Source organism: Petromyzon marinus, chromosome 29 (genome assembly GCF_048934315.1).
Source record: "Petromyzon marinus isolate PM22_M1 ecotype Great Lakes invasive population chromosome 29, UKy_Petmar_22M1.pri1.0, whole genome shotgun sequence".
In the NCBI taxonomy this organism is placed as follows: Eukaryota; Metazoa; Chordata; class Hyperoartia; order Petromyzontiformes; family Petromyzontidae; genus Petromyzon; species Petromyzon marinus.
This window is the reverse complement of record NC_133695.1, coordinates 11,686,619-11,712,462: the sequence shown is the minus strand read 5'-3', so window position 1 is coordinate 11,712,462 and position 25,844 is coordinate 11,686,619. Positions and strand designations below refer to the sequence as shown.

At 50.3% G+C, this 25,844-nt stretch overlaps 1 protein-coding gene across 1 annotated transcript in view; it reads right to left on the bottom strand.

Annotated features, from left to right (window-relative positions):
• The window catches only part of LOC116947159 (cyclin-dependent kinase-like 1), a 45,580-nt gene that overhangs the window by 15,765 nt on the left and 3,971 nt on the right, over positions 1-25,844 (bottom strand). Inside the window, exons 2-4 of the mRNA XM_032962603.2 lie at positions 20,757-20,955; positions 16,003-16,124; positions 1,452-1,524 (exon numbers count right to left, since the gene is read on the bottom strand). Coding sequence (XP_032818494.2) covers positions 1,452-1,524; positions 16,003-16,124; positions 20,757-20,924 — 363 coding nt within the window. The 5' untranslated portion in view covers positions 20,925-20,955. The remainder of the gene's footprint in view (positions 1-1,451; positions 1,525-16,002; positions 16,125-20,756; positions 20,956-25,844) is intronic.

Here is a 25,844-nt window from a genome sequence, read left to right as displayed (position 1 = left end):
ACACTTAACATGATATATTTATTTCCACGAGTTCCAGTATCTTTCCAAATTGTACTTCCTATGTGAGCAGGGGAGAGGGGGGCAGGAGCTGTAAGGAGGATAGCCCTCGGTTACCGGCAACGAAACGTAATGAATTAAAATCGTTCACCTAAAATAAAGAAAAGCGATATCCGATGACCAACGCCTCCGGGCAGGATTGGCAGCTGTTGGGGGAACGAACGCCCATTCACTTCACGTACGTTTATGACATCGCTAAGGTAGCGAGAGTGGAAAGAGGATTACTTTCACGATGGTGGGAGGGGGGGGGCAGATGCTCTCGGAATACAGATTACTAATGCATGCGGCAGCGGTGAGAAGCCGCGCATCCGTGGGCCGGAGCGGCTTGGCGTGGAGCAGGGCGTGGCTGCTCCCTGCGCGAGAATGACGACGACCATGGGCAGCAGGAGGAGCAGCAGGAGGAGCAGGAGGAGCAGCAGCAGGAGGAGCAGCAGGAGGAGCAGCAGGAGGAGGAGCAGCAGGAGGAGCAGCAGCAGGAGGAGCAGCAGGAGGAGCAGCAGGAGCAGCAGCAGGAGGAGGAGCAGCAGCAGGAGGAGGAGGAGCAGCAGGAGCAGCAGCAGGAGCAGCAGGAGCAGCAGCAGGAGGAGGAGCAGCAGCAGGAGGAGCAGCAGGAGGAGCAGCAGGAGGAGCAGCAGCAGGAGGAGCAGCAGGAGCAGCAGGAAGGAGGAGGAGCAGCAGGAAGGAGGAGGAGCAGGAGGAGCACCACACAACGAGGGGGGTGCAATAACTCATTCGCCTGACAGGCCAAGAAAGTCGGGGCTGATGAAACATGTCGCCCAGTGTCGAAGGCTGAGAGACGAATCGCGATCACGGAGCTCCGTAATGTAACGCCGTCGCTTTCCCCTTGGAGTTCATGTTTGGAGTTGAAGACTTTTCTCCGTTATATATTTCGTAATTTGTCACTTTTCATCACCGCAGTCGTCATCATCGCCATTAACAGCCATTGAGGTTCACGGCTCGAATCGAGAAATAAAAAAGCCGCCCCCGGTTAATAGTGCGCGAGCGTTTCAACCATAAAACATGCACGACAGTGGCTGATCGAAGAGGAGGTCCATTGTGTGATGGCGGCAAGCAATTTGCGATTTCTCCCGACGTGCGTAAACCTGGGGGGACCCTCCTCGTGAACGTCAGAGAGAGAGAGAGAGGTGTGCGAATGTTGTGATTAGTAACACACTGTTAGGGTCAGATCGCTCAAGTAAAATGTGTGTCGTATAGCCCTCCTCCACCCGCTACGGCCAATTCATCACGTTCGTTCACGTGACAGCTTTAATATTTGGCCGTGTCGGTTGGAGGAGGGGTACACGACACGCGACACACGCGATCGGGTCCAAACATCCATGGTGAATGATGCTATTGTCCGCGGGAGCCTGCTACGCGTGTTGAATGGTACTTACGTTGTGCTTGTGGCAGTAATTCACAGCCTGCAGAATCTGCCACGTGTACCTCCTCACGTGTGCGTCAGGGAGCCTGCAGAACGAGGCACGTCACAGATGTTCACGTCGAGGTCTGCTCGCCACGGGAGGGCTTCGGGGGAGAATTCGGGGAGTTTCGCCGTCCCTCCTGCTCCGGTGAAGGAGCACGGACGGCAGTGGGTTCACTTCACGCTCCGTAGTTTTTGGGTCACGTGGACGCATTCGCACGACTGCTGTGGCTTTTTCGCACACGGTCATTGGATTTCCCTCGTAGCGACAAAGCGCTTCGGAGCCCAATCGGATTTCTCCAGGATAGATAAACAAAAAAACAAATTGTGATCCCGAACACTGTCACGCAAAGCCGACCGGTTTTAGTTTTTTTGTTTGTTAGTTTTCTGAACGGGCCGGGTGACGCCGCGTGCGACGGTGCCAGTCACACGGCCCGGTTGATGCGAGTTCAAATCCCGGTGTAGGGGGGGGGTGGAATTTGACCACGATCTCTCTGAGAGGGGGTGTGTGGGTGTGTGTGGGGGGTCAACAACACGAGTAGCAACGGTGCCGTTAGACGAGATTCAGTGACGCACACGCACGTGGAATATTTTCTCGCCGTGACCCACGCGGCATGCAATGCAACGGCAACGATGGCCCCGGCAACGTCACCACACCGCTGATGCACCACGGCCCCGGAGTGAAGCAGTGGCAAGGTTGGCCAATACCAAAGCAGGTGCGCTTCGTCATGGAAAAATACAACTTGACCCCCCCACCAACATTCAACACTTTCAGAGTTTTATTCTTGGTTCTTTCGGTTAAGTCACCACGTAGAAGGGAAACAATGAAACAGTAAAAATATAAAAAATAAAATTCTCGCGAAGTTTCGACTGCAACACAAGCAATCATCATCAGGTGTGAAAACCACAGCAGGAAAATTTGAAATGTTCAAATTTAATATATTTTTTAATTATTTTTTTGTTTCCCTTCTACGTGGTGACTTTACCGAAAGAACCAAGAATATGAATCCCTGCAGTCACGAAAGCTTTAAATAAAAACTTTCAGAGTTGATGCCCACAACTTTAATTGCCAAACAAACAAAAGGCATGAATGCCAATTAAAAAGAAAACCCTAATAGAGGTTTCACGGGTTTAGTAAGGTTTGTTACGTCAACAACACGTGCCAAGTGTTTACTAGTTCAGCACATCCGTGTGTTGGGGAGTAAACGCCACAGCATTTATAACTCGAGTACGACGTTTTGCTGGGTGACCGCAACCAGCTTCAATTTTGGCTGTCGCCTGATGAAGCTGGTTGCACTTAACAAGGAAACGATAACACTGCTCGCGAAAGCCTCCGTGTTACATTTCTAATAAGGCTCGTTTTCCCGAGAGAGACTTGGAACTGTTAAACGACGGGACAGAGTCGGACCTCTTCCACGGGCCGGCTTGTTCAGAACTGGAGGGCAGATTGAGGCTCACGGAAACCCGCAACCGACGCAACCAAACGACCGACGATGCATTGCCCCTGACGCACGCTGAGCGTGCTCCGGCACGCACGCCTTCCGACAGAACGCTTGTAGAACAAACAACGTTGATGTAAGCGATAAGAAACACCGCCGTGTCAGAGAGTTAACTCGCGCCTGGAGGGCGGGCGCGTGGCCCTGCGTTGCCCGGAGTCCTTCTCCGCGTTGCTCCTCGCGTCGTCCGGCAAATGCCGACGCGCGGCGCGCGGCAGAGCGACACTCGGCCTCGACATTGCCCGCGTGATGTGGAAATGAGGCAGACGTGCGTCCGCGGGGCACGGTTCGGATTCACGCTGAATGGGACGTGACCTCGGGGGCATCGCCTGCTTTTGGCCGCGACTCCACCACGGGGCCCGGCTCCCAGCCGTGGGCCCTCACGGTGGTGGCTGGTGTCCCTGCCCGAACCACGCGCACTCGGCGGTCGATCGTACGACGTCCCGAACTTGAGCCGTGTGCTCCCGGCGTGATTCCTGGCGCTGCGTGCATTTAGTCCGTGCTTCTTTGAGCAATTTTCAGCCGTCCTTTGGCAGTGTCCGTGTTTCTGATCGATGTCATGGCCGGGTCGTACGCATTGATCAAAAACGTTACTCCTTGGGGCAAATTGGTTTGCTGCTTTTTCATATCAAATTTAGCCAAGACTATTAATTACTAACATTCCTGTGTTGTAATACGTGGGAGAGAATATCAACCACCTAAGATTGTATGTGACGCACATAAGTCATGGAAAATGTGAGTCTTTGGGCAATGGTAGTCTATAACTCCCGGCCAACAGAAAGGACTTTCAGTATACCACAGGATTTGACCGAAGATGTTAAATATAAGACTGCAAATTTCAGAGCTCAAAGATAAATATGAGGCAATTAAAAGTGCCGTGTCTCTCTTTGTCTCTATGTCTCCCATGTCCTTTCTCAACGATGGCAGAAATCATGGTCTTCCTTCCACTAGGCTCTGTCGATGATATTACTCAATAACTTGTTAGTCTGTGTGTGCAATGTTAGTCTATGGGCAGTGTTAGTCTATGGGCAGTGTTAGTCTATAGGCAATGCTAATATGTGGGCAATGTTAGTCTATGGGCAATGTCAGTATATGGACAATGTTAGTCTATGGGCAATGTTAGTCTATGGGTAACGTTATTCTCTGGGCAATGTCAGTATATGGGCAATGTTAGTCTATGGGCAACGTTAGTCTATGGGCAACGTTAGTCTATGGGTAACGTTAGTCTATGGGTAACGGTAGTCTATGGGCAATGTTAGTCTATGGGCAATGTTAGTCTATGAGCAATGTTAGTCTATGGGCAATGTAAGTCTATGGGCAATGTTAGTCTATGGGTAATGTGAGTCTATGGGTAATGTTAGACTATGGGCAATGTTAGTCTATGGGCAATGTTAGTCTATGGGCAATGTTAGTCTATGGGTAATGTTAGTCTATGGGTAATGTTAGTCTATGGGTAGTGTTAGTCTATGGGTAATGTCAGTCTATGGGTAATGTGAGTCTATGGGCAATGTGAGTCTATGGGTAATGTGAGTCTATGGGCAATGTTAGTCTATGGGCAATGTTAGTCTATGGGTAATGTGAGTCTATGGGTAATGTAAGTCTATGGGCAGTTTGAGTCTATGGGCAATGTTAGTGTATGGGTAATGTGAGTCTATGGGCAATGTTAGTCTATGGGTAATGTGAGTCTATGGACAATGTTAGTCTATGGACAATGTGAGTCTATGGACAATGTTAGTCTATGGGTAATGTTAGTCTATGGGCAATGTGAGTCTATGGGTAATGTTAGTCTATGGGCAATGTGAGTCTATGGGTAATGTGAGTCTATGGGCCATGTGAGTCTATGTACAATGTGAGTCTATGGGTAATGTGAGTCTTTCTGTGTCATGTTCTTTCTCAAAGCAATTGGCTATCATGTCCTTCCTTACATTGAGCTCTGTCCATGATTTTACCCAAGACCTCTACGCTACATACTCCTCCCAGTTGCATCCAATTCATGTTGCTTATTATGTAACTTATGTTGCTATCTTACGTGGCTTCCTCTTGTGGTACCTGCAGTATAATTGTCCCATTCAAAACGCATTCATGTTCAGTCTCTTGTTTGCCCATCACGTGTCCTAGAAATCTGAACTTGCCTTTCTGTAATTATTTTTAAAAAAGAAGTCGCGTGCAATACTAATTTCACGTCATGAAAGGAAATAATCGCTGAAGGTCACGGCTACTAGAAAACACCCGGTCGCTTTACATCGAATTCTGCAGACAAGTATAAACTCCACGACAACATTTCCACAGCCACCGTCACGCGTTCATCGATACACGCCAGCGTCATGGGAACTCGGGTCGTGTTACCTTGCGAATAAACCCGGTCAAGCGCCGCGATGCCCAACGTTTGTGTTACGCAGGGCCCTGCAGGGGCAACGGGACTCATTTGCGGCGTAAAATTACGCGCCGAAGCTATTTTTATAAACACACAAACACTCGCGGCGAGCCGTCCCCAGTCTGGCGGCCGAGCGACATTTGCTTATAAATATCGTGAACAATAGAGTGCGGTTATAGGGCTCCCAGTTTTTTCCGCTGTGGAGGCCAAAAACACGACGTGTTTCTCAGTTCAGCACGCAGCTGGCTTTCGCGACCAAAATAATCCGTAATAGAGGGGGGATTTTTGGGTGAGATCGCATAAATATAAATGTGTCGTGAAACCCGCCACCACCAGACAAAGCCAATTCGCAAGGTTTGTCACGTAAAGAAAATGTGCCAATTTGTTACTCGTAAAGCCACAAGTTGTGACTCTGGCTATCTGCCTGATGAGGCCGGTTTTAATTACCGGTGAAACATCATGGTACTCTAATAGGGGGATCTTTGTCTTAGACACCAGACACGTGTGTGGGGGTTGCATCTTACTCTCCGGCACATCTTGTCATCCCGAGGATAGAGTGCTTGTGTAATTGTTTGATAACTTTCTGTGTATGGACTGCATGTGCGTTGTATCTCTTGTCAAGGAGCATAAACCATCATCGCGCCAACTCTGCTCATCCTTGCAGCAGCGGCTTCTGGCTTGCCGTCGAACAAAGTCGGTCACCGTATCGCGCGCTTTCAGATGTCCTTCTACGACCGCCTGGATCGCTCTTCCTTCCGATATGAGGAAGCCACTGGAGCTACGCACTTTTAAATAATCTAGATTGACAAACTCATTTGGTTAGAACTGCTTTTTGTGTTTAGTTTGTTGTCCTTCCCCCGCACCTCCGATGAGCACGGCTGGCTACGTATGGTGCGAAAGAAGTTCAAAATACATGCATACAGTGAGGGAAAAAGTATTTGATCCCCTGCTGATTTTGTTCGTTTGCCCACTGACAAAGAAATTATCAGTCTAGAATTTTAATGGTATATTTTTTGAACAGTGAGAGACAGAATAACAACAACAAAATCCAGAAAAACGCTGGTCAAAAATGTTATAAATTGATTTGCATTTTAATGAGGGAAATAAGTATTTGACTCCCTCTCAATCAGAAAGATTTCTGGCTCTCAGGTGTCTTTTATACAGATGTAGTGGAATAAATATGCGCATGGGGGTAAATGGTGATTTCGCGCGGGGGCAGGACAGTATGGGTCATATTGGGACAGCCAGGTGCGATGGTTGGGCCGATGAGGTAATGATTGGGCCAATTAAGCTAGGGAGCCAGAGACGGCTGTGATTGGCTGGTGTTGTTGTCAGGGCTGAAGTGGCGTCTTAAAGTCTGGACAAGGAACGGGTGCACGGGCACGCGGAGCGTCGGTGGAACGCGGGTTAATTAATTGGGGAATAATGAGAGCGGGGATAAATTGGGGAGACGCGAGGAGAGAGGGGAGTTGGATTCGGGGGCTGGACGAAGCAAGACGTGGAGCGGAGCTGAAGTGGAAGCAGCCAGCAGTGGAGAGAGCACAGTGATAGTGGAGAGCGGAGAGCAGAGACGAAGCAGCCAGGAGTGCAGAGAGCACAGTGATAGCAGAGAGCAGAGATGAAGCAGCCAGCAGTGGAGAGAGCACAGTGACAGCGGAGCTGACGGAGAAGCAGAGATTGGAGAGACAAAGGCGGCGAGTGAGTCGAGTGAGGCGCGGCGAGCGAGCCGTGGTAAGCAGAGGAACTGTGAAGCATTGAGGACATGTGGAGAACTGTAAATAAAGTTGTGTTGGAAGAAAGACAAAAGTTGTCCGAGTGAAATCAACCACTACATTTGGTGTCAGGAGTGACTACAACACCACACCGACATGTCGAAGAAATCGGCCAGAGGAAAAACGTGCCGACGGACTCGTCCGACGACAGCAACGACGTGGACGCGATTCCCGTGTCCGGCCAAGTGGCTGTTACTCTTCCGGAGGACCTGGTCAAGCAAGTGTCTGCAGAGCGGGACGGCGGCTCAAGCGGGGCCGAGACTCCGGGGCCGATGGGTGAATGGAGAGTCCTCATTGCCCAGTGGGAGGCCAGGCTGGCGACGTTGACGGAGGCATTTGACCGCTTTATGACGACGGAGCGGGTGCTATCGACGGTGTCAAGTCGTCCTGCAGATGTTCCCGCGGCATTGGAACGCGCCAAGGACGGACCCGCACCCTCCGGGGAACGGCCAGCAGAATCGGACGACGATGGAGCACCACCATCGAGAGCGGGACGGCGACTTCACGTACAGCGCTTCGAGGCCAAAGTTGGCGATTGGACGGCGTTTACGAGACGGTTTTGAGCGGCATATCAATCACTCGAATGGACTGAGAGCGACGCGCTGCGGGCACTGCCGACTGCCCTCGACGATGACTCGCTGGCGACGTTTAGTGGGATTCTTGCCGCCGTCCGATCGACGCTGGATGGGGCGTTCGCGGCGATGCGGAAGGTGTACGAGCCGCGGTCGGTCGCCAAACGTAGATTCCAGCAAAGGAAGCGGGAGGGCACGGAATCCCCCCTCGCGTTCCGCAGCGCGCTGTTGGCCCTCGCACAGGCAGCATACCCGGTGATGGACCAGGAGGCCCTGGACTCCTTGCTACAGGAGAAGCTTTTACAGTTGGCGAAGGAGCTACGTGTCGTCCTTTCGCTACCCGACAGCAACAACGACGACGACATGTCGTCTCTACAGATCGCCAGGAACATCCAAGTCAACCTGTATCTCCGCAACGAGCCAGCAGTGGCGGATGCACAGCCTCTGATGGTGAGCGCCACCGCGTCCGGGAGCACGGTGGAGGTGGAGGAGACGCCGCCGACTGCAGCGGCGGCCGGATTGCCACACGCAGACATGCTATGTCGTCCCTCGGTGTACGGGGGTGGCACGCAGCGGACGTGCTATGAGTGCGGATGGAGAGGACACCTTGCCCGTGACTGCTGGCGGCACAGGAGCGGCCTTCCAAGGGCGCTAACCAGCTACAACCGAGGATTTCCCCCAAACCGAGGTGTCCGGGTAAGTCGCGATGCATTCAATACACGGCCGCTTTTTCCACATCACCCATCTGTGTCATCTCACCCAATAACCTCTCATTCGTATATTTCGCACAGTCAGGACGTGTGGGGCGCATTGGTACATCGTGTTTTGGGCGCTGCGCCGGGCTCGTCGGACGTGATGGCGCTTGTTCAAGAGTGATGGTCAGGGTCATTGTCAATACCGGGGCTTCTGCGACCCTTATCTCTTTACAAACTTTTCGCTTGTTGCCAACTTCACCCCAGGCCCTAGAACCAGCTGACGGGCCATGCATAGCAGCAAATGGGGGTAGCCTCGGGATTTTGGGCCGTATGGTCGCGACAATTCAGATTGGAGAGGTGTGCGTAACGGGAAATGTTTTGGTTTCCACGGCCTTGGCGGTGCCGTGTTTGCTGGGAACAGATTTTTTTACAGAGGATGCCACTTAAGATCTCCATAGAAAAGGGGTGTTTGGAATTGCCATCTGGAAAATGTCTAAATTTCTTGGGTACTCCGTCTAAATTCGCTGTGGCGAACGCCGTGGTGCAGGCCGTGGTTAGCCGCACCGTTCGCGTTCCGCCTGCCACGCAGATGCTCGTGCCTTTGGACGATCAAAAGGGGGGGCATATTGCTCACGCCCTCCAATGCGGTATCGCGCATGCCTGCTTTGGTCCGGGCTTTAACTATGGTACCGGCAAATTGCGACCCCTTCATACAAATTGTAAATGCGGGGCACGAGCCCGTCATCATTCAGGAGGGTACCACGCTAGCGCATGCGACGGCAGCGCCGGGTCCGGAGGGGGAGGCGTGTTTGGCAACGGGACAGAGTGAGATGTTGTCGGGTGATGGAGAGGATCCGGACTGGTTGCGAGATCTATATATGCAAAACCCTGAACTGACGCCTGTGCAGCGGTCGCGTCTCCATGGGCTGCTCGTGGAGTTTAAGAATGTTTTTAGTTCCGGCAAATATGATGTTGGTCGTACGTCCTTGTTGCGACATCACATTGATACTGGGGATGCACCCCCGATTCGCTTAAATACCCATTGCGTGAATCCGCTAGAGAAGGATTGTATTCGGCGAGCCGTTGATGAGATGTTAGAACAGGAGATAATTTTTCCTCCCTCCAGCCCGTGGGGAGCTCCCATTGTACTCGTTAAGAAGCGCGACGGGGCCATGCGATTTTGTGTTGACTACCGAAAACTAAATAAGGTTTCTGTGGCGGAAGCGCATCCGCTCCCACGCATTGATGATTCACTAGACGCCCTGTCCGGCGCAAACAATTTTTCGTCCCTCGATCTGTCGGGCTTTTGGCAATTGCTCCTGGACGAGGAATCTAAGCCAAAGACCGCTTTTCGAACACCACAAGGGTTGTTCCAATTCAAAGTACTCCCGATGGGGCTCCACTCCACGCCGACCACCTTCCAACGATTAATGGAACTCGTGTTGTCCGGACTGCAGTGGGAATCGTGCTTAATATATCTTGACGACATTATTGTTTTCAGTAAGGAATTTGACGAACATTTGCAGCGGTTGCATGCCGTCTTTGGCCGAGTGCGGCGCGCTAACTTAAAATTTAAGCCCCAAAAGTGCCATTTGCTGAGGACGTCTGTTAAATATTTGGGTCACGTTGTTAGCGCATCAGGGGTTGCCACCGATCCGGAAAAGACGAGCTGCGTGCGAACGTGGCCAGTACCAAAGACGGTATCTGAAGTGCGTAGCTTCGTGGGCTTCGCGTCGTATTATCGACAGTTCGGTAAAGATTTTGCCACGATTGCGTGGCCGCTGCACATGCTAACTGGTAAGGGCATGAAGTTTTGGTGGGGGGACGAAGAACAACGTTCATTCGAGGCACTGTGGGCCGCTTTGGCCGATACGCCACCGGTTGGATATCCTGATTTCACGAAAATGTTTATTCTTGACACGGATGCCAGTGACACAGGCATAAGCGCAGTCTTGTCGCAAAATGTTGATGGTATTGAGAAAGTTGTGGCGTACGGCAGCCGCGTGTTGCCTCCGGCTGAGCAAAAATATTGTGTGACGCGCAGGGAGCTGCTGGCCATCGTGCACTTTGTTCGATTGTACCGACTGTACTTGTATGGTACGGAATTTCTGATCCGCACTGATCACGCGGCGCTACAATACTCATTGCGGGTTGACCAGCCGTCGGGCCAGATGGCCCATTGGCTCGAGATCCTGCAGGGGTATTCCTTCCCGATCCAGCAAAGGAAGGGGACGCGTCATGTCAACGCCGACGCTTTGTCGCGATTGCCGCAACCGACGGGTTCGTGTCGGTGTGCAGAGAGCTCGCTGCGTTGCGGTCCGCCGCTGCAGGGCGTTCCGGCTGCAGAGGATTCAATTCAGCCGGAAGCGATTCCCGCTGTGGGATCGGGTTTTTTGGGGTTGACGCTGGCCCAGTGGAAACGCTTACAGGCGGATGATTCCTCCCTGGCCGGAATGAGGCTTCGGGCCTCTCGTTCAAGGGGATCAGAAGATCGCCCCTTTCTGCGACTCGTTGATAGTCTCCTCATTCGCTGGATTTCGAAGCGCAAATATTCTGTATTGTTCCGATGGTGTTGCGCGGGAAGCTGATTCGCGATACCCATGACAAACTGATGCACTTAGGGGAGAAAAAGACCGCGCTGACCTTGGAAAGAGTTTTACTGGCCGGGAATGCATAACGATGTACAACGAGATGTTAAGGCATGCCACGAATGCGCACGGTGGAAGGCGCCGGCGCAACCGCTGCAATCGATACGGGTTTCATGCGTCAACGAAATTGTCGCCCTGAATATATTGGGTCCGTTTCCCGTCACCCCCCCCCCCCCCCCCGGGGGCACAAGTATTTACTCGTGGGTGTAGAGTACTTTACTCGCTGGCCTATGGCACGGCCGCTAGTGGACCAATCTGCGGGGTCAATCGCAGAAGCTTTCCTACAAGGATAAGTTCTCGATAAGGGCACCCTAGTGCACTTGCTCACCGATCAAGGCAGAAATTTCTCGTCCCGATTACTTAAGGAAGTGTGTGATTCGTTGGGGACTAAAAAGATTCGAACGTCCCCGTACCACCTGCAAACCGACGGGATGGTCGAACGCCTGCATAGGACGCTAACGTCTATGCTATGCCACCAGGTCAACTCCTCGCAGGATGATTGGGACCTACACATTCCGGCGACCCTGGCCGCTTATAGACTGGCCCCACATGCCTCGACAGGGTACTCGGCTTTCTATTGGATGTATGGTCGCGAACCAGAGGCGCCGGCCTTGGTCAAATTGGGTGTGCGAACACAAGGGAAGTCGTCGACGGTACTTGCTCCCATGCAGGTGGCATTGGACCATCTGAAGGAGGCTCGGGAGGCCTCGTTGGGTAACACAGCACGGCGGCAAGCCGCCAACGAACGATTGCATGGTACGCAGCCTCTTCGAGAGCCGTGGTGTGTGGGGGACGGCTTGGTTGCACTGCCCCATGGTACCGGTGGGAACGTCTCCGAAGTTCCATTGGCCCTGGCAGGGTCCCGTGGAGATTGTGGAGGCTCTCCGGGACCAGAGTGTACGGATTCGGTTTGTTCGTCGCACATGGTATGTTCATCCGTCGCGCCTTAAGAAATTTATATCACCCTACGACGCGTCATCTCCCATCCCAGAGCGGCCTGCATTGGATGTATCCGACGAACCCGTGGTACGGTCGCATGTGAACGCGCCTCAGAAGTCTGCCTCCCGTGTGCCTGCAGGACCATCCCTATTGACTCGGAGAGAGGGTTCTGGCAGATTTACTGGCCGGAAGCCGGCTGACCGGCCGCAATCTCGGGATACTGTCCGGAACGCACAGGGGCGGGGGGCGGTCCCGCCGGGGGATGGTCGCCGTGACAGGGACGGGCATGCGTCAAGGACCGGATGCAGCCCTGAATTAACATGGGAGCATTCCCCGCCCTTGCCCCACAGTGTCCCGTTCAGGGGAAATGGGCCGGCAGCTGGAACTCGCTCCCAAGGAAGAACCTTCCGTTAACTCTACGTCTCGTACGGCTGTTGTACAAAGTTTTTCTGTGATGCATTGTTGTTGTTATGTCATTGTTGTACTCCACTACCCGGAAGTCGAATTATGGTCGTAGCCGGGATGGCTAGATGTTTTCATCAAGGGGGGGGGGGGGTGGGGGGGGGGTGATGTAGTGGAATAAATATGCGCATGGGGGTAAATGGTGAGATCGCGCGGGGGCAGGACAGTATGGGTCATATTAGGACAGCCAGGTGCATGGTTGGGACGATGAGGTAATGATTAGGCCAATTAAGCTAGGGAGCCAGAGACCGCTGTGATTGGCTGGTGTTGTTGTCAGGGCTAAAGTGGCGTCATAAAGTCTGGACAAGGAACAGGTGCACGGGCACGCAGAGCATCGGTGGGACGCGGGTTAATTAATTGGGGAATAATGAGAGTGAGGATAAATTGGGGAGACGCGAGGAGAGAGGGGAGTTGGATTCGGGGGCTGGACGAAGCAGGACGTGGAGCGGAGCTGAAGTGGAAGCAGCCAGCAGTGGAGAGAGCACAGTGATAGCGGAGAGCAGAGACGAAGCAGCCAGCAGTGGAGAGAGCACAGTGATATCGGAGAGCAGAGACAAAGCAGCCAGCAGTGGAGAGAGCACAGTGACAGCAGAGCTGACGGAGAAGCAGAGATTGGAGAGACAAAGGCGGCGAGTGAGTCGAGTAGGCGCGGCGAGCGAGCCGTGGCAAGCAGGAGAACTGTGAAGCATTGAGGACATGTGGAGAACTGTGAATAAAGTGGTGTTGGAAGAAAGACAAAAGTTGTCTGAGTGAAATCAACCACTACACAGGTAACGAGCTGAGATTAGGAGCACACTCTTAAAGGGAGTGCTCCTAATCTCAGCTTGTTACCTGTATAAAAGGCATCTGTCCACAGAAGCAAACAATCAATCAGATTCCAAACTCTCCACCATGGCCAAGACCAAAGAGCTCTCCAAGATTGTAGACCTACACAAGGCTGGAATAGGCTACAAGACCATTGCCAAGCAGCTTGGTGAGAAGGTGACAACAGTTGGTGCGATTATTCGCAAATGGGAAAAAAAACACACAAGAACTGTCAATCTCCCTCGGCCTGGGACTCCATGCAAGATCTCACCTCGTGGAGTTGTAATGATCATGAGAACGGTGAGGAATCAGCCCAGAACTACACGGGAGGATCTTATCAATGATCTCAAGGCAGCTGGGACCATAGTCACCAAGAAAACAATTGGTAAAACACTACGCCGTGAAGGACTGAAATCCTGCAGCGCTCGCAAGGTCCCCCTGCTCAAGAAAGCACATATACATGCCCGTCTGAAGTTTGCCAATGAACATCTGAATGATTCAGAGGACAACTGGGTGAAAGTGTTGTGGTCAGATGAGACCAAAATGGAGCTCTTTGGCATCAACTCAACTCGCCGTGTTTGGAGGAGGAGGAATGCTGCCTATGACCCCAAGAACACCATCCCCACCGTCAAACATGGAGGTGGAAACATTATGCTTTGGGTGTTTTTTGCATCAAAGGGACGATGGATGGGGCCATGTACTGTCAAATTTTGGGTGAGAACCTCCTTCCCTCAGCCAGGGTATTGAAAATGGGTTGTGGATGGATATTCCAGCATGGCAATGACCCAAAACACATGGCCAAGGCAACAAAGGAGTGGCTCAAGAAGAAGCACATTAAGGTCCTGGTGTGGCCTAGCCAGTCTCCAGACCTTAATCCCATAGAAAATCTGTGGAGGGAGCTGAAGGTTCGAGTTGCCAAACGTCAGCCTCGAAACCTTAATGACTTGGAGAAGATCTGCAAAGAGGAGTGGGACAATCCCTCCTGAGATGTGTGCAAACCTGGTGGCCAACTACAAGAAACGTCTGACCTATGTGATTGCCAACAAGGGTTTTTCCACCAAGCTCTAAGCCATGCTCTTTGGTTCTATTCGGTAAAGTCACGTAGGTTAAAAATAAAACAACAAAAATCACGACGTTTTGGCCACAACACAAGCGGCCTTCATCAGGTGAAGGGATCAGGCTGTCTCGAGGACAGCGCTGGAGTGAAACACAGCCACGCTCAGACCGCGGACCTTTAAGCTGTGTGCGAGCAAACAAGGTGCCTTGACAAAGGAATTAGCATAAAAATTAGCATTTGATTGGCCGACTTTAGAAAAGAGGTGGTGTACGTGCCGGTGGACTTGTCGTTTGGCGCGGGGCACCTTGTTTGCTCGCACACAACTTAAAGGTCCGCGGTCTGAGCGTGGCTGTGTTTCACTCCAGCGCTGTCCTTGAGACAGCCTGATCCCTTCACCTGATGAAGGCCGCTTGCGTTGTGGCCGAAACGTCGTGATTTTTGTTGTTTTACTTTTTTACCTACGTGACTTTACCGAATAGAACCAAAGAGCGTGGATCCTTGCAGTCACGAAAACTTTAAATCTAGAATCACTAAGCCATGTTTTGCAGAGGGGTCAAATACTTATTTCCCTCATTAAAATGCAAATCAATTTATAACATTTTTGACATGCGTTTTTCTGGATTTTGTTGTTGTTATTCTGTCTCTCACTTCAAATAAACCTACCATTTAAAATTATAGACTGATCATTTCTTTGTCAGTGGGCAAAATGTACAAAATAAGCAGGGGATCAAATACTTTTTTCCCTCACTGTATATTGTAATGATCACAGACCTCTATGTCAGGCTTATGTTGAGTAAATACAGACCTTGATAAATAACGTTTAGTAGTCATCTCAATTCGCAATTCGAAGAATAGCAAAGCACACAAAAACACAATGACAAGTGAAATACAATTACAAAGCTTATGGGAAATCGATATTGTGATAATGATGCCATTGTGAAATGTAATATTGTTTCGTGAAAAAATTATATTATAATTAAATTCTATTGCACAGCGTTCGCTCCTCCCTCTCGTAGAGAGAGGACGACGACTCAGAGGAACGATGGACGAACGGGTAGGCCGCAGTCTCGAGATGAGCCGGTGCCAGCAATTGCCCAAGCTCTGCGGTTCTCTACATATGAAGGTGTTATCAGCCAATTCATGAGTGTTTACACGTGAGAGGAGACCGGAGCACCCGGAGAAAACCCACACGTGCGAGGGGGAAACGCTCTATCCCATGAAGACAGAATAAGGTGGGGTCCACATTTTTGGCTGGGAAGGGAGTTTGGCAACATTTGCGCGGTGATCCACCAATTCTCGCTGCTGCCTCCACTGTGCCGGAGTACTTTAAAAAGTATTTGTGTTTATTTCAGTTTACCAGTTAAGGCCCACGGAGCTATATAGCTATATTTCAGAAACGAACTGGCTCAACGAAGTGGCTGATCACGTGGAAATTTCTAGCAGCAGCCAAACACTCTAAACGCGCGATGTTGATTCTAAATGTAGAGATACAAATCGGAAAAAAATCCACGTGACCACGGAGAAAAAGAGACACACGCAAACCCCAAATATACAGCTGGCATCAGGCTCGAACCCACGATCTCCTGCATACCAGGCGACGTAGTTAAAAGTTAGTTCAAGCGGCATAACGCCCCGAGCGGCACTGACGCTAGGTCCCAGTGGTGATGGGCGACGCTCGCGAGGAACGCCTCTCGCTCAACACTCACCCACGAGGATGGCGCTCCAGCTCACTCAGAACGGTGTTCTCGCAAAACTCAAACACCAGGTGGATCCGGCGCTTCCTCCTGAACACCTCCAGGAGGTTCACGAGGTTCGGATGCTTGAGGGTCTGCGAAATGAATAAATAAGCAATAGTAATGTATGCGGGTCTGTTTGACTTCTACGTAGCCAACTGTGCTAATCGGAGGAGGGGTACACACAAAAAAGCAGTTCTAAAGCAATGAGTGTGTCAATCTAGATGATTTAGAAGCGCATAGCGCCGTAATGAGTGTCAATCTAGATGATTTAGAAGTGCATAGTGTAGCAATGAGTGTCAATCTAGATGATTTAGAAGTGCCTAGCGCCGTAATGAGTGTCAATCTAGATGATTTAGAAGTGCATAGCGCCGTAATGAGTGTGTCAATCTAGATGATTTAGAAGTGCCTAGCGCCGTAATGAGTGTGTCAATCTAAATGATTTAGAAGTGCATAGCGCCGTAATGAGTGTCTACATGATTTAGAAGTGCATAGCGCCGTAATGAGTGTCAATCTAGATGATTTAGAAGTGCATAGTGTAGCAATGAGTGTGTCAATCTAGATGATTTAGAAGTGTATAGCCCTGTAATGAGTGTGTCAATCTAGATGATTTAGAAGTGCATAGCGCCGCAATGAGTGTCAATCTAGATGATTTAGAAGTGCATAGCGCCGCAATGAGTGTCAATCTAGATGATTTAGAAGTGCATAGCGCCGTAATGAGTGTCAATCTAGATGATTTAGAAGTGCATAGCGCCGCAATGAGTGTCAATCTAGATGATTTAGAAGTGCCTAGCGCCGTAATGAGTGTGTCTACATGATTTAGAAGTGCATAACGCCGTAATGAGTGTGTCAATCTAGATGATTTAGAAGTGCATAGCGTCGTAATGTTGAAAGAGCTTTTCAGACGGACGCACGAGCGCATCTGAAAGCGCGCAGTGTGGTGACCGCCTGTTGTTCGATAGGCAGCCAAACGCCGCTGATGTGAGGATGACCGGAGTTCGTGTGGTGGTTTATGCTCCTTGGCGAGATCAGCAAGGAGGCTTTGTGGTTCATTTGTGGAAGATGTACGCGAGCCCAGGAATGCGCCCGATCTCATCACAACGCGCCGGGCGGGCAGCGGTGGCGGTGGCGGTGGCTACTCTGCTGCACGTGGCTGCCTGCAATGCAGCGCTGGGTAGGCAGCAGCAAGGGTTGGTGGATTACCGCGCAGATGTCGCGAAACTCCATTCCTGTGGGCATCGAGGTGGTGCCATACCCTGGCTTGCCTGGTTAAGGCAGTACAGAAAAAATGTGGACTCCACCTGTTCCGTCTGCATGGGATAGAGCGTTTCCCCCTCGCACACGTGGATTTTCTCCGGATGCTCTGTTTTCCTCCGGCGTCTAAGCACACATTAATTGGCGGACAACTCTTTGATATATAGAGGACCGCAGAGCTGGAACAATCGTTGGCGTGGCTGCCTTCCTGCTTGTCTGTCTGTATGAGAATGAGTGAATACCGTGCAGCAGTGCGTCACAAGTTTACATTTCAAGCATATGATTATTGTTATAGAGCTCAGAAGCTACGCAGGGGCTGAGCTCAGAATGATGACCATCATGCGCAAAAGACGGGTGCCGCGGGCAGCAGAGAGTGGTGGAAGTGAAATCTATTGTTGTTCTGCACACTTCACACCTTCCACTGACCCGCACTGACCAGCGTGGTGAAGTATAGTCAAAATAACCCATCATGGCCCTGCTAGGCGTGGGGGGAGAAGGACCTTGAACAGCAGTGGCTTAACAAAACACGTGCAGTAAGGTACACAATAGTTTAGCATGGATATGTGACCTTAAGTCAACAATGGGATTTTGTTTTCAGAGATTTGCAAAAATGCATGAGTCTACAGAGTTCATGGAGTTCATGGGAAGCGTAATCTTATGAGTGCTAAAGTTCGACTGCCCCTCTGTCTCTGTGTATGTAGAACTTATTTTGCCACCGTACGTCGCCAACCATGCTAATCGTGTGTTAGTTAGCATGGGGCCGTGTTCCTCTCTATTGGCAGCCCTGAGTGGTGGCATTTCTACGTTTCTATAACAGGGGTCAGTATATCCCTACATTGACCATTGGTGACTTATCAGATTGTTGTCCATTACAAGGCCATCGCGGGCCACTGGTGGCCTTTAGTGCGGCCCCTGACAATACACAAGGAGTGAAGACACCCCCCCCCCCCATTATCATCATCGTCGTCGTGCTGCTGTGGCGATCCTCACACTGATGATGTCTCATCGGCGAACGTGCCCCCCCCCCCTCTGAAAATGAGTGAAGAACACCGACTCATCACAAGAGAGGACCTTACTTTATGTTTCATCCCCATGGATGATGGGCTAAGTGTGAACCCATGACCAGGATTTTAACTCAGGACCTTCCGATTGTGTGATTAACCTTGGAGCATGGCTGGGCGCAGCGTTGGTCGTGATTGGGTGGTGGCTGTGGTGAGACACTGACAGATGGAATGTGTCCCTAGTCCAGAGCCTGGGCAGCATGTTTCTGAGTTCACCACGTGGAGCTGAAGCTCCTGCAAAAGCTCCCAGCAACGTGGAGCGAAACGTCAGACATCGCGCCGGACAGCATTCGGTACAACACAGGGAAAAAATGCTCCCGAGCGGCGTTGTGGAGAGCACGGTCTAATGAACTAAGTTAGCAGGCGATGTCTCCTTCACATATCCGTCTCTTGCATAACCCAATGAACCACATGTACTTCTGGAAGTGCATAAATGCCCGTCCAAAGTTTGCTTTTTCTGAAACAATGCTGCCGAAATTCTGCGCTCCCAGAAGGCCGTGCACAGCTGATGGATTGCAAGAGGAACAGCGTGACAACGAGCACTTACGCCAGTGTGTTCCACACTCATTATCGGCCACTTTTACCAATACGAGATCATGAATCTGTGATGGCCGTTACACATTTGAAACCATTGGGTTTTGTGTATTAAACTAACAACTAACTTTAGTCTACCAGGTAAGACCCACTGAGCTATATAGCTCTTTTTCATAAGTGGCATGGTCACAAATGATAGCTTAACAAAAGTGGCTTATCACGTGGAAATGTATATCAGCAGCCGTATACTCGAAATTACATGTTCATTTTTAACGTGCGGGAGAACAAGCAAATTATAAATATACAGGCGTCAGGGTTGGGATCGAACCCCACGACCTCCTGCATACCACGCGAAGTAGTTCATATCTCATTATGAGACCTGGTCCAAAACCAGTGGAGACTAGGCTCTTAGAAAAGCTGTCTCGGGTGTGGACCAATCAAATTCAAGGACAGTGCATATTATTATCAGAGTTGTCTTTTTTGTTTGCATTTTGACTGCTTGTGTTGTGGTTATTGCAAACATGATGCCTTGAATAAAGGTGTCAGTTTTTGTGCCAGTTAAAAGGGTAAAACCTATTCCTATAGTTCATAACTCACCACCACGGCGCAACGTATTGTGGGAGGCCGCATATCAGGGGGGCTTGCAATGAAGAACACTGAACTACACAGCTGTAGTGCCACTGACCTGCGTATGACTTATCTACCTTTGAATTACTATCTTAGGATGATTTATCAGGGCTCCCACTGCTTTGTTGGGGGCGTATCAGCGGCCTTTGTGAGGTGCATCGTCTCCCTTCCCTGTGGTGAAGCAAGCAAGGGCAAGTGAGCCGCTTGAGTTTCAATGGCAGCCGCTGCTGCATTACGTGAGTTCAAGCACTGCGTGCTGTTGTGTTTCTCGCAGGGGGTTATTTCGTTCGCAAAGCCCATCGTCGCATGGCACCGATTCGAGAATGCCCCCGTGGGCTTTTCCCCCGACGAAAAATGTCAATTGTAAGAAATTCTTATTATTTGCTTCAATACGAAGCTACCGTACAATAACAAAACATACTAAACGCGTTTGTCAATAATACTGTGGCTTTAAAAATATATTATCGGTGACGTTTTAAATGTTAAGGTATTTACTCATAAATCACACGGTTAAACATTTTTTGTTTTTACATCCAGCGTAACACAAATTCCATGCAGCATCACAGATGTTCTCTGTGCAAACAGCAGGTGATTTTTCTCTGGCATGTCAGCCAGCAACAAGCCTCTGTAAAAAATGACGCTGTGATGAGATATTAACTACCTCGCCTGGTATACAGAAGGTCGTGGGTTCGATCCCGACCCTGACGCCTGAATATTTGGAGTTTGCGTGTCTCTCTCCGTGATGAGATGTTAACTACCTCGCCTGGTATACAGAAGGTCGTGGGTTCGATCCCGACCCTGACGCCTGAATATTTGGAGTCTGCATGTCTCTCTCGCCGTGGTGGCGTGGATTCTTCTCTGGGTCCTCCAATTTTTCCCTCCACATTTAGAATCAAAATGCGTTCAGAGTATTTGGCTGCTATAAATTTCCAACATACGCCACTTCGTTGAGCTATCATATGTGGCCAGGTCACTTGTGAAAAAGAACTACATCGCTCAGTGGGCCTTACCTGGTAGAAGTAATCACATTTCAGTCTAGTTTTAATTGGCCGATAACATCTTTATAAATAGAGGTCCGCAGAGCTTCAGCAATTGCTGGCGCCTGCTCATCGCGTGGCTGCCGCCTTCCCGCTCGTCCTGCGGTTCATCTTGACTCGTCCCTTACTCTGCGACAGCGAGCGAGCGCCTGCCCGGCGACGGTGACGGCAGCGCGTTACACGAGTTGAAACGCGTTCTACGATTTGCACTCGCCTTCAGCATTCTGATCTCCCGTATCGCGATCTTGCGGATGACCAAATCGTCGTCCGACTCCATGAACCTCTTGACGGCGACCAGCTGCTGCGTGTCCCGCTGCCGGCACTTGAACACCACGCCGTACGAGCCCTCTCCCACCTTCCCCAGCTTCTCGTACTTGTCCATGCCTCCGCGAATGTCTCCCCCGTCCGGCGACCTGCATCGCAGCCATCGCAATAATGAACAGCATCGTCACGGTCACCGCGGGCACAAGGAACGGTCGAGGCTCAGACCAAACATAGGTATGTGTGTACAGTATGTTGAACTTATTTCGCACCGTACGGAGTCAACTGGGCTAATTGCAGGTGCTCGGGGAATACAACAGATCTAAAGAAATGGGTTTTGCATTTAAAAGTGCGTAGCTCCAGTGGCTTTCTAATATCGGAAGGGCATTGCAGATGGCCGCGGAAGCACATCTGAGACGTAGATGCACGTGTAAGTTTAACACGTAGGCTGTCACGACCTTTATTATTCATAATAAAGTTTTTTTTGGGGGTTAGATCGCGTAAGTATAAATGTGTCGTTAACCCATCACCACCCGACACAGCCAATTAGTAAGGTTTGTCACGTAAAGAAAACGTGCCAATTAGTCACTACTTCAGTGTGTTGGAGAGTAAACCCACAACATTTACAATTCTAGAACCACGTTTCTCTGGTGATTACAACAACCAGCCTCATCACGGAGAGCCTAGGGGCCGTCCATAAATGACGTCACGCACCTGGGGGGGGGGGGGTCAGGCATTTGTGACGATGTGTGACGAGGGGGGGGGGTTTGAGAAATGTGACGTCACATCAAAATGCGCAACTTTAAATAAATATAGACAACACGTTCTACTTAATTAAATAGACTTTTTAATAAATGTTTTCTCCTACAACATCAGAGTGCAGCGCCACATTAAATACGCACTACAATAGCAATAGTTTAAAGCGATTTGAAGCATGTTTTATTTTTTTTGGGGGGGGGGCAGAGCTTTGTGACGTCATATTTGAGGGGGGGTCTGACTTTTCGTGACGTCATGTGATGAGTGGGGGGGGTCAAAAATCGTCCAAAATCGCGTGACATCATTTATGGGCGGCCCCCTATCAGGTGGGAATACCAGAGAGGAGGGGGTTAATGCAGTCGTGTAACTTACAATGGACCATGTTCATCTGAGAATATGCAGTACCTATTTATCAGCTGGGTTAGTGACAAAGCCAGACCATGGATCAGATAATTCCACACCGTCTCCTCCGCACCGACGAATCGCGAGGAGTCGTCATCGAGATCCGTAAACTAACCGTATAGGGTATACAGCGGCTCCATCTACTCGATACAAAGACAAAGATCCCCCGTATAGCCGAAACAGACTGTTGGGGCAAGTGCTGCTAACGAGCACCTATGAAGGCCGGAAAGGCACATGAGGGGGTGGGTGGCCAGCACCACGCCCGACTGCCTTTGTCTCCCTCATAGCAATGCTTTTACACGTCGCACCAGGTACTCATTTGAGGCTGAGTCGACCTAGGGCAGGTCCAGGACCGGTTCAGATAATCATCGCTGGTGTTGGCCGTGAGCGGGAATCGAACTCGGGTCACTCGGTTCACCGGGTTCGAGAGTGCTAACCGCTACACTACCGTTCCCCAACTCGATACACAGTATAATGTTGCTGTGTCAATCTTGATTTGAAGCCTTCGTGACTGCAGGAATCCATACTCTTTGGTTCTTTCGGTGAAGTCACGTAGGTAGAAAAATAATAGACCACGACGTTTCGATCGCAACACAAGCAATCGTCATCAGGTGGGACAACCACAGCAAGAAAAAACTGCTGAAGTAGGCGAGAGAGCTGCCGTGGCACGAGGTTATATAGTAGGCCTCGGCAGTAGGGGGGAGAGAGAAGGGGGAGGGGGCGGGGCAGGAAGTGGGACCCCGCAGCAGCACCAGAGTCACCGGGAGAGATCCGAGAGAGATCCGAGAGAGACACAGAGAGAGACACAGAGAGAGAGACACAGAGAGAGAGAGAGACACACAGAGAGAGAGACACAGAGAGAGAGAGAGACACAGAGAGAGAGGCACAGAGAGAGAGACAGAGACAAAAGGAGTCGGAACTAACAGCTGACATAGGCAGGTAGGATGGAAACATCACAGTCAGTTAAGACTTTACCTGGTTAATAACGTCCTTCCAATGATTGCTCAGTTTGTACCCATCTTCTCGGTTGAAGTTGTGTCTGTGTTTATATATCTGGATGGCTTCATGAACAAATCTCTGATCAGATCCGGTGGGTTTGCAGAGTACCTTCGTCTTGGAAAAGTCAATTTCGTATGAGCCTACTGCGTTAAAACAATAATCAGCAACGGCAGAGGTATTGGTCCTACCGTGTTTCAAATCCGCCTTGTGTTCGCGAACACGGTCCGAGACATGTCGTTTAGTTTCCCCAATGTAACTGCTGCCGCAGCCACAACTCAGTTTGTAGAAACCCGGGTATTACATATCAGGAATCACATCCTGTACAGATGGGATCAAATCACGGATTTTGTGTACTGTGTTGAAACGAACCTGGATCTTGTGTTTGTTTAAGATTTTGGAAATCTTTTTGGTAACCCCTGCTATGTACGGTAAAGTGATGGTATTGGTTGGATCCTCAGATGTTTGTCTCCCCATGGTTGGGGCTGCAGCTTTGCGGATTGTACGGTCCGAGTATCCGTTCATCCTGAGGGCTTGGTGTACGTGCTCCAGCTCACTGGCGAGGTGATGCTGGTCGGAGATGCAACGGGGGCCCTATGGTGTAGTGGGCTGGATGGTGGTGGGAGTCAGGCTTGAGATAGGCATCCGTGTGGGTGGCTTTCCTGTAGACCGAATGTCCTAGAGATACGTAGATCACACGTTCGTCATCTGGCCACATGGCCTGCCAGCACTGAACCAATTTCTCAACCACATCAATTCACTATTCACCCGTCTATCAAATTCACCATGTAAGTGGAAAACAATGGCAAGCTACCATTCCTGGATGTTTTGATCGAAGAGATCTGATGGCTCGCTGGGACAGCCACCCATACGGATGCCTATCTAAAGCCTGACTCCCACCACCATCCAGCCCAGTGTTATCGGTTTGTTATCCGTGGCATCAACTCATTACTGGCCACCATCAACCTAGGTCCTAGAATCAACCTTGCGTCGTACGTTATTTTTTCTCTGATTTTTTTATTTTAAAATTGTGGTAGCTGAGCACAGACTCCCCCAAAAATAAAAACGCCAAGCGGGCAGTAACCAGTGGCGATTTCTAAAGAAAAGGTTATAATTAGTTGGTATAAATATACGATGTCAGACAATTCCAAGGTGGAGTAGTGTGAGGGAAGACTCATAAAGAGCGTGGTGGTAGGTGAGAATGAGTGAATGACGCGGTGAGTGGATGGGTGAGTGAGTTAGCGAGTGGGTTATTTAGTGATTGTGTAAGTGTATTGTTGTGACCTGCAGCGTGGTGAGTGAGTGGGTGAGAGATTGAGGGAGTGAGTGAGTGGATGGCTAAGTGACTGAGTGAAACGATGAGTGGATGGTTGAGTGAGTGAGTTAGCGAGTGGGTGGGTGAGTGATTGTTTAAGTGTATTGTTGTGACCTGCAGCGTGGTGAGTGAGTGAATGGGTGAGTGAGTGGGTGAGTGCGTTAGTGGGTGGGTGGGTGAGTGATTGTGTAAGTATTTTGCTGTGACCTGCAGTGTGGTGAGTAGGTGATGGAGTGAGTGGGTGAGTGAAATGGTGAGCGATTGCGTGGCTGAATGATTTAGCGAGTGGGTGAGTGAGTGATTGTGTAAATGTGTTGCTGTGACCTGCAGCGTGGTGAGTGAGTGGGCGGGTCAGTGAAAGGGTGGGTGAGTGATTGTGTAAGTGTGTTGCTGTGACCTGCAATGTTGTTGGTGGTTGTGGTTGTTACACAGTGTGGACGAGATGAAGCAGAATCTGGTGGACCAACTCCGATCCTAGCGCAGAGGAATCGATGAGTGCAGCTCACTGGAAGAGCAGTCACCACGCCAGTAGTCGCGATACGAGTCACGCTCTGGAATTTCTATTGGAAACCATCGCTGAATGTCCATATTCCATCACGTGTTCCACTGTCTAAATACAAACCCAAGAATACATTTTCTATAAAAAAAAACTATAAACTATTTATACCAGGTAAAGCCCACTGAGCAACGTAGCGCTTTTTCAGAAGCGACCTAGCTATCGCAAATGATAGCTCAACGAACTGGCTTATCGCGTGGAAATTTATAGCAGAAGCCACATACTCGAAACGCGTGTATGTTGATGCTAAATGTGGAGGAGAAAGCCGGAGGACCCGGAATCCACACGCCATGGAGAGATAAACACGCAAACTCCAAATATACAGAAGCAGGTGTCAGTGTCGGAATCGAACTCACGACCTCCTGCACACCAGGTGTGGGAGTTAACATCTCGCCACCGCGACGCCCTCACGTACCACGTAATAATACACAACCTCTTGAGCATCCCTCCTACCAGCCTGTCTGTCGACTGCCCCCCTCATTGCGCGAATAAAACGGTCACGAGACCAAGGCGCCTTGATGCCTCCCGAGTTGGAAGGAAAATGCTGACAACCGAGCGGTGCGTTAGAAGACCCGATACTGCAACCCCTGTCAATGCGTCAACCCACGGGACGCAACGCTAAAGGGGACGTGATACCCACACGGTGTATACACACCCTGCTGTTCGAGTGTGAAGTGTGAAAGCCGTATTGTGTATTCAAGATGTTGCTTTCCATGTTTGGCCAACTTAAAATATATATTGCTAAGGTGGAAGGCGCAGCAACATCCAGAGGCACCACCAGATAGCAGTAGATAACTCAGTAAGGTGGGAGGCACAGCAACATCCAGATACACCACCAGATAGCAGTAGATAACTCAGTAAGGTGGGAGGCACAGCAACATTCAAAGACACCACCAGATAGCAGTAGATAACTCAGTAAGGTGGGAGGCACAGCAACATCCAGAGACACCACCAGATAGCAGTAGATAACTCGGTAAGGTGGGAGGCACAGCAACATCCAGAGGCACCACCAGATA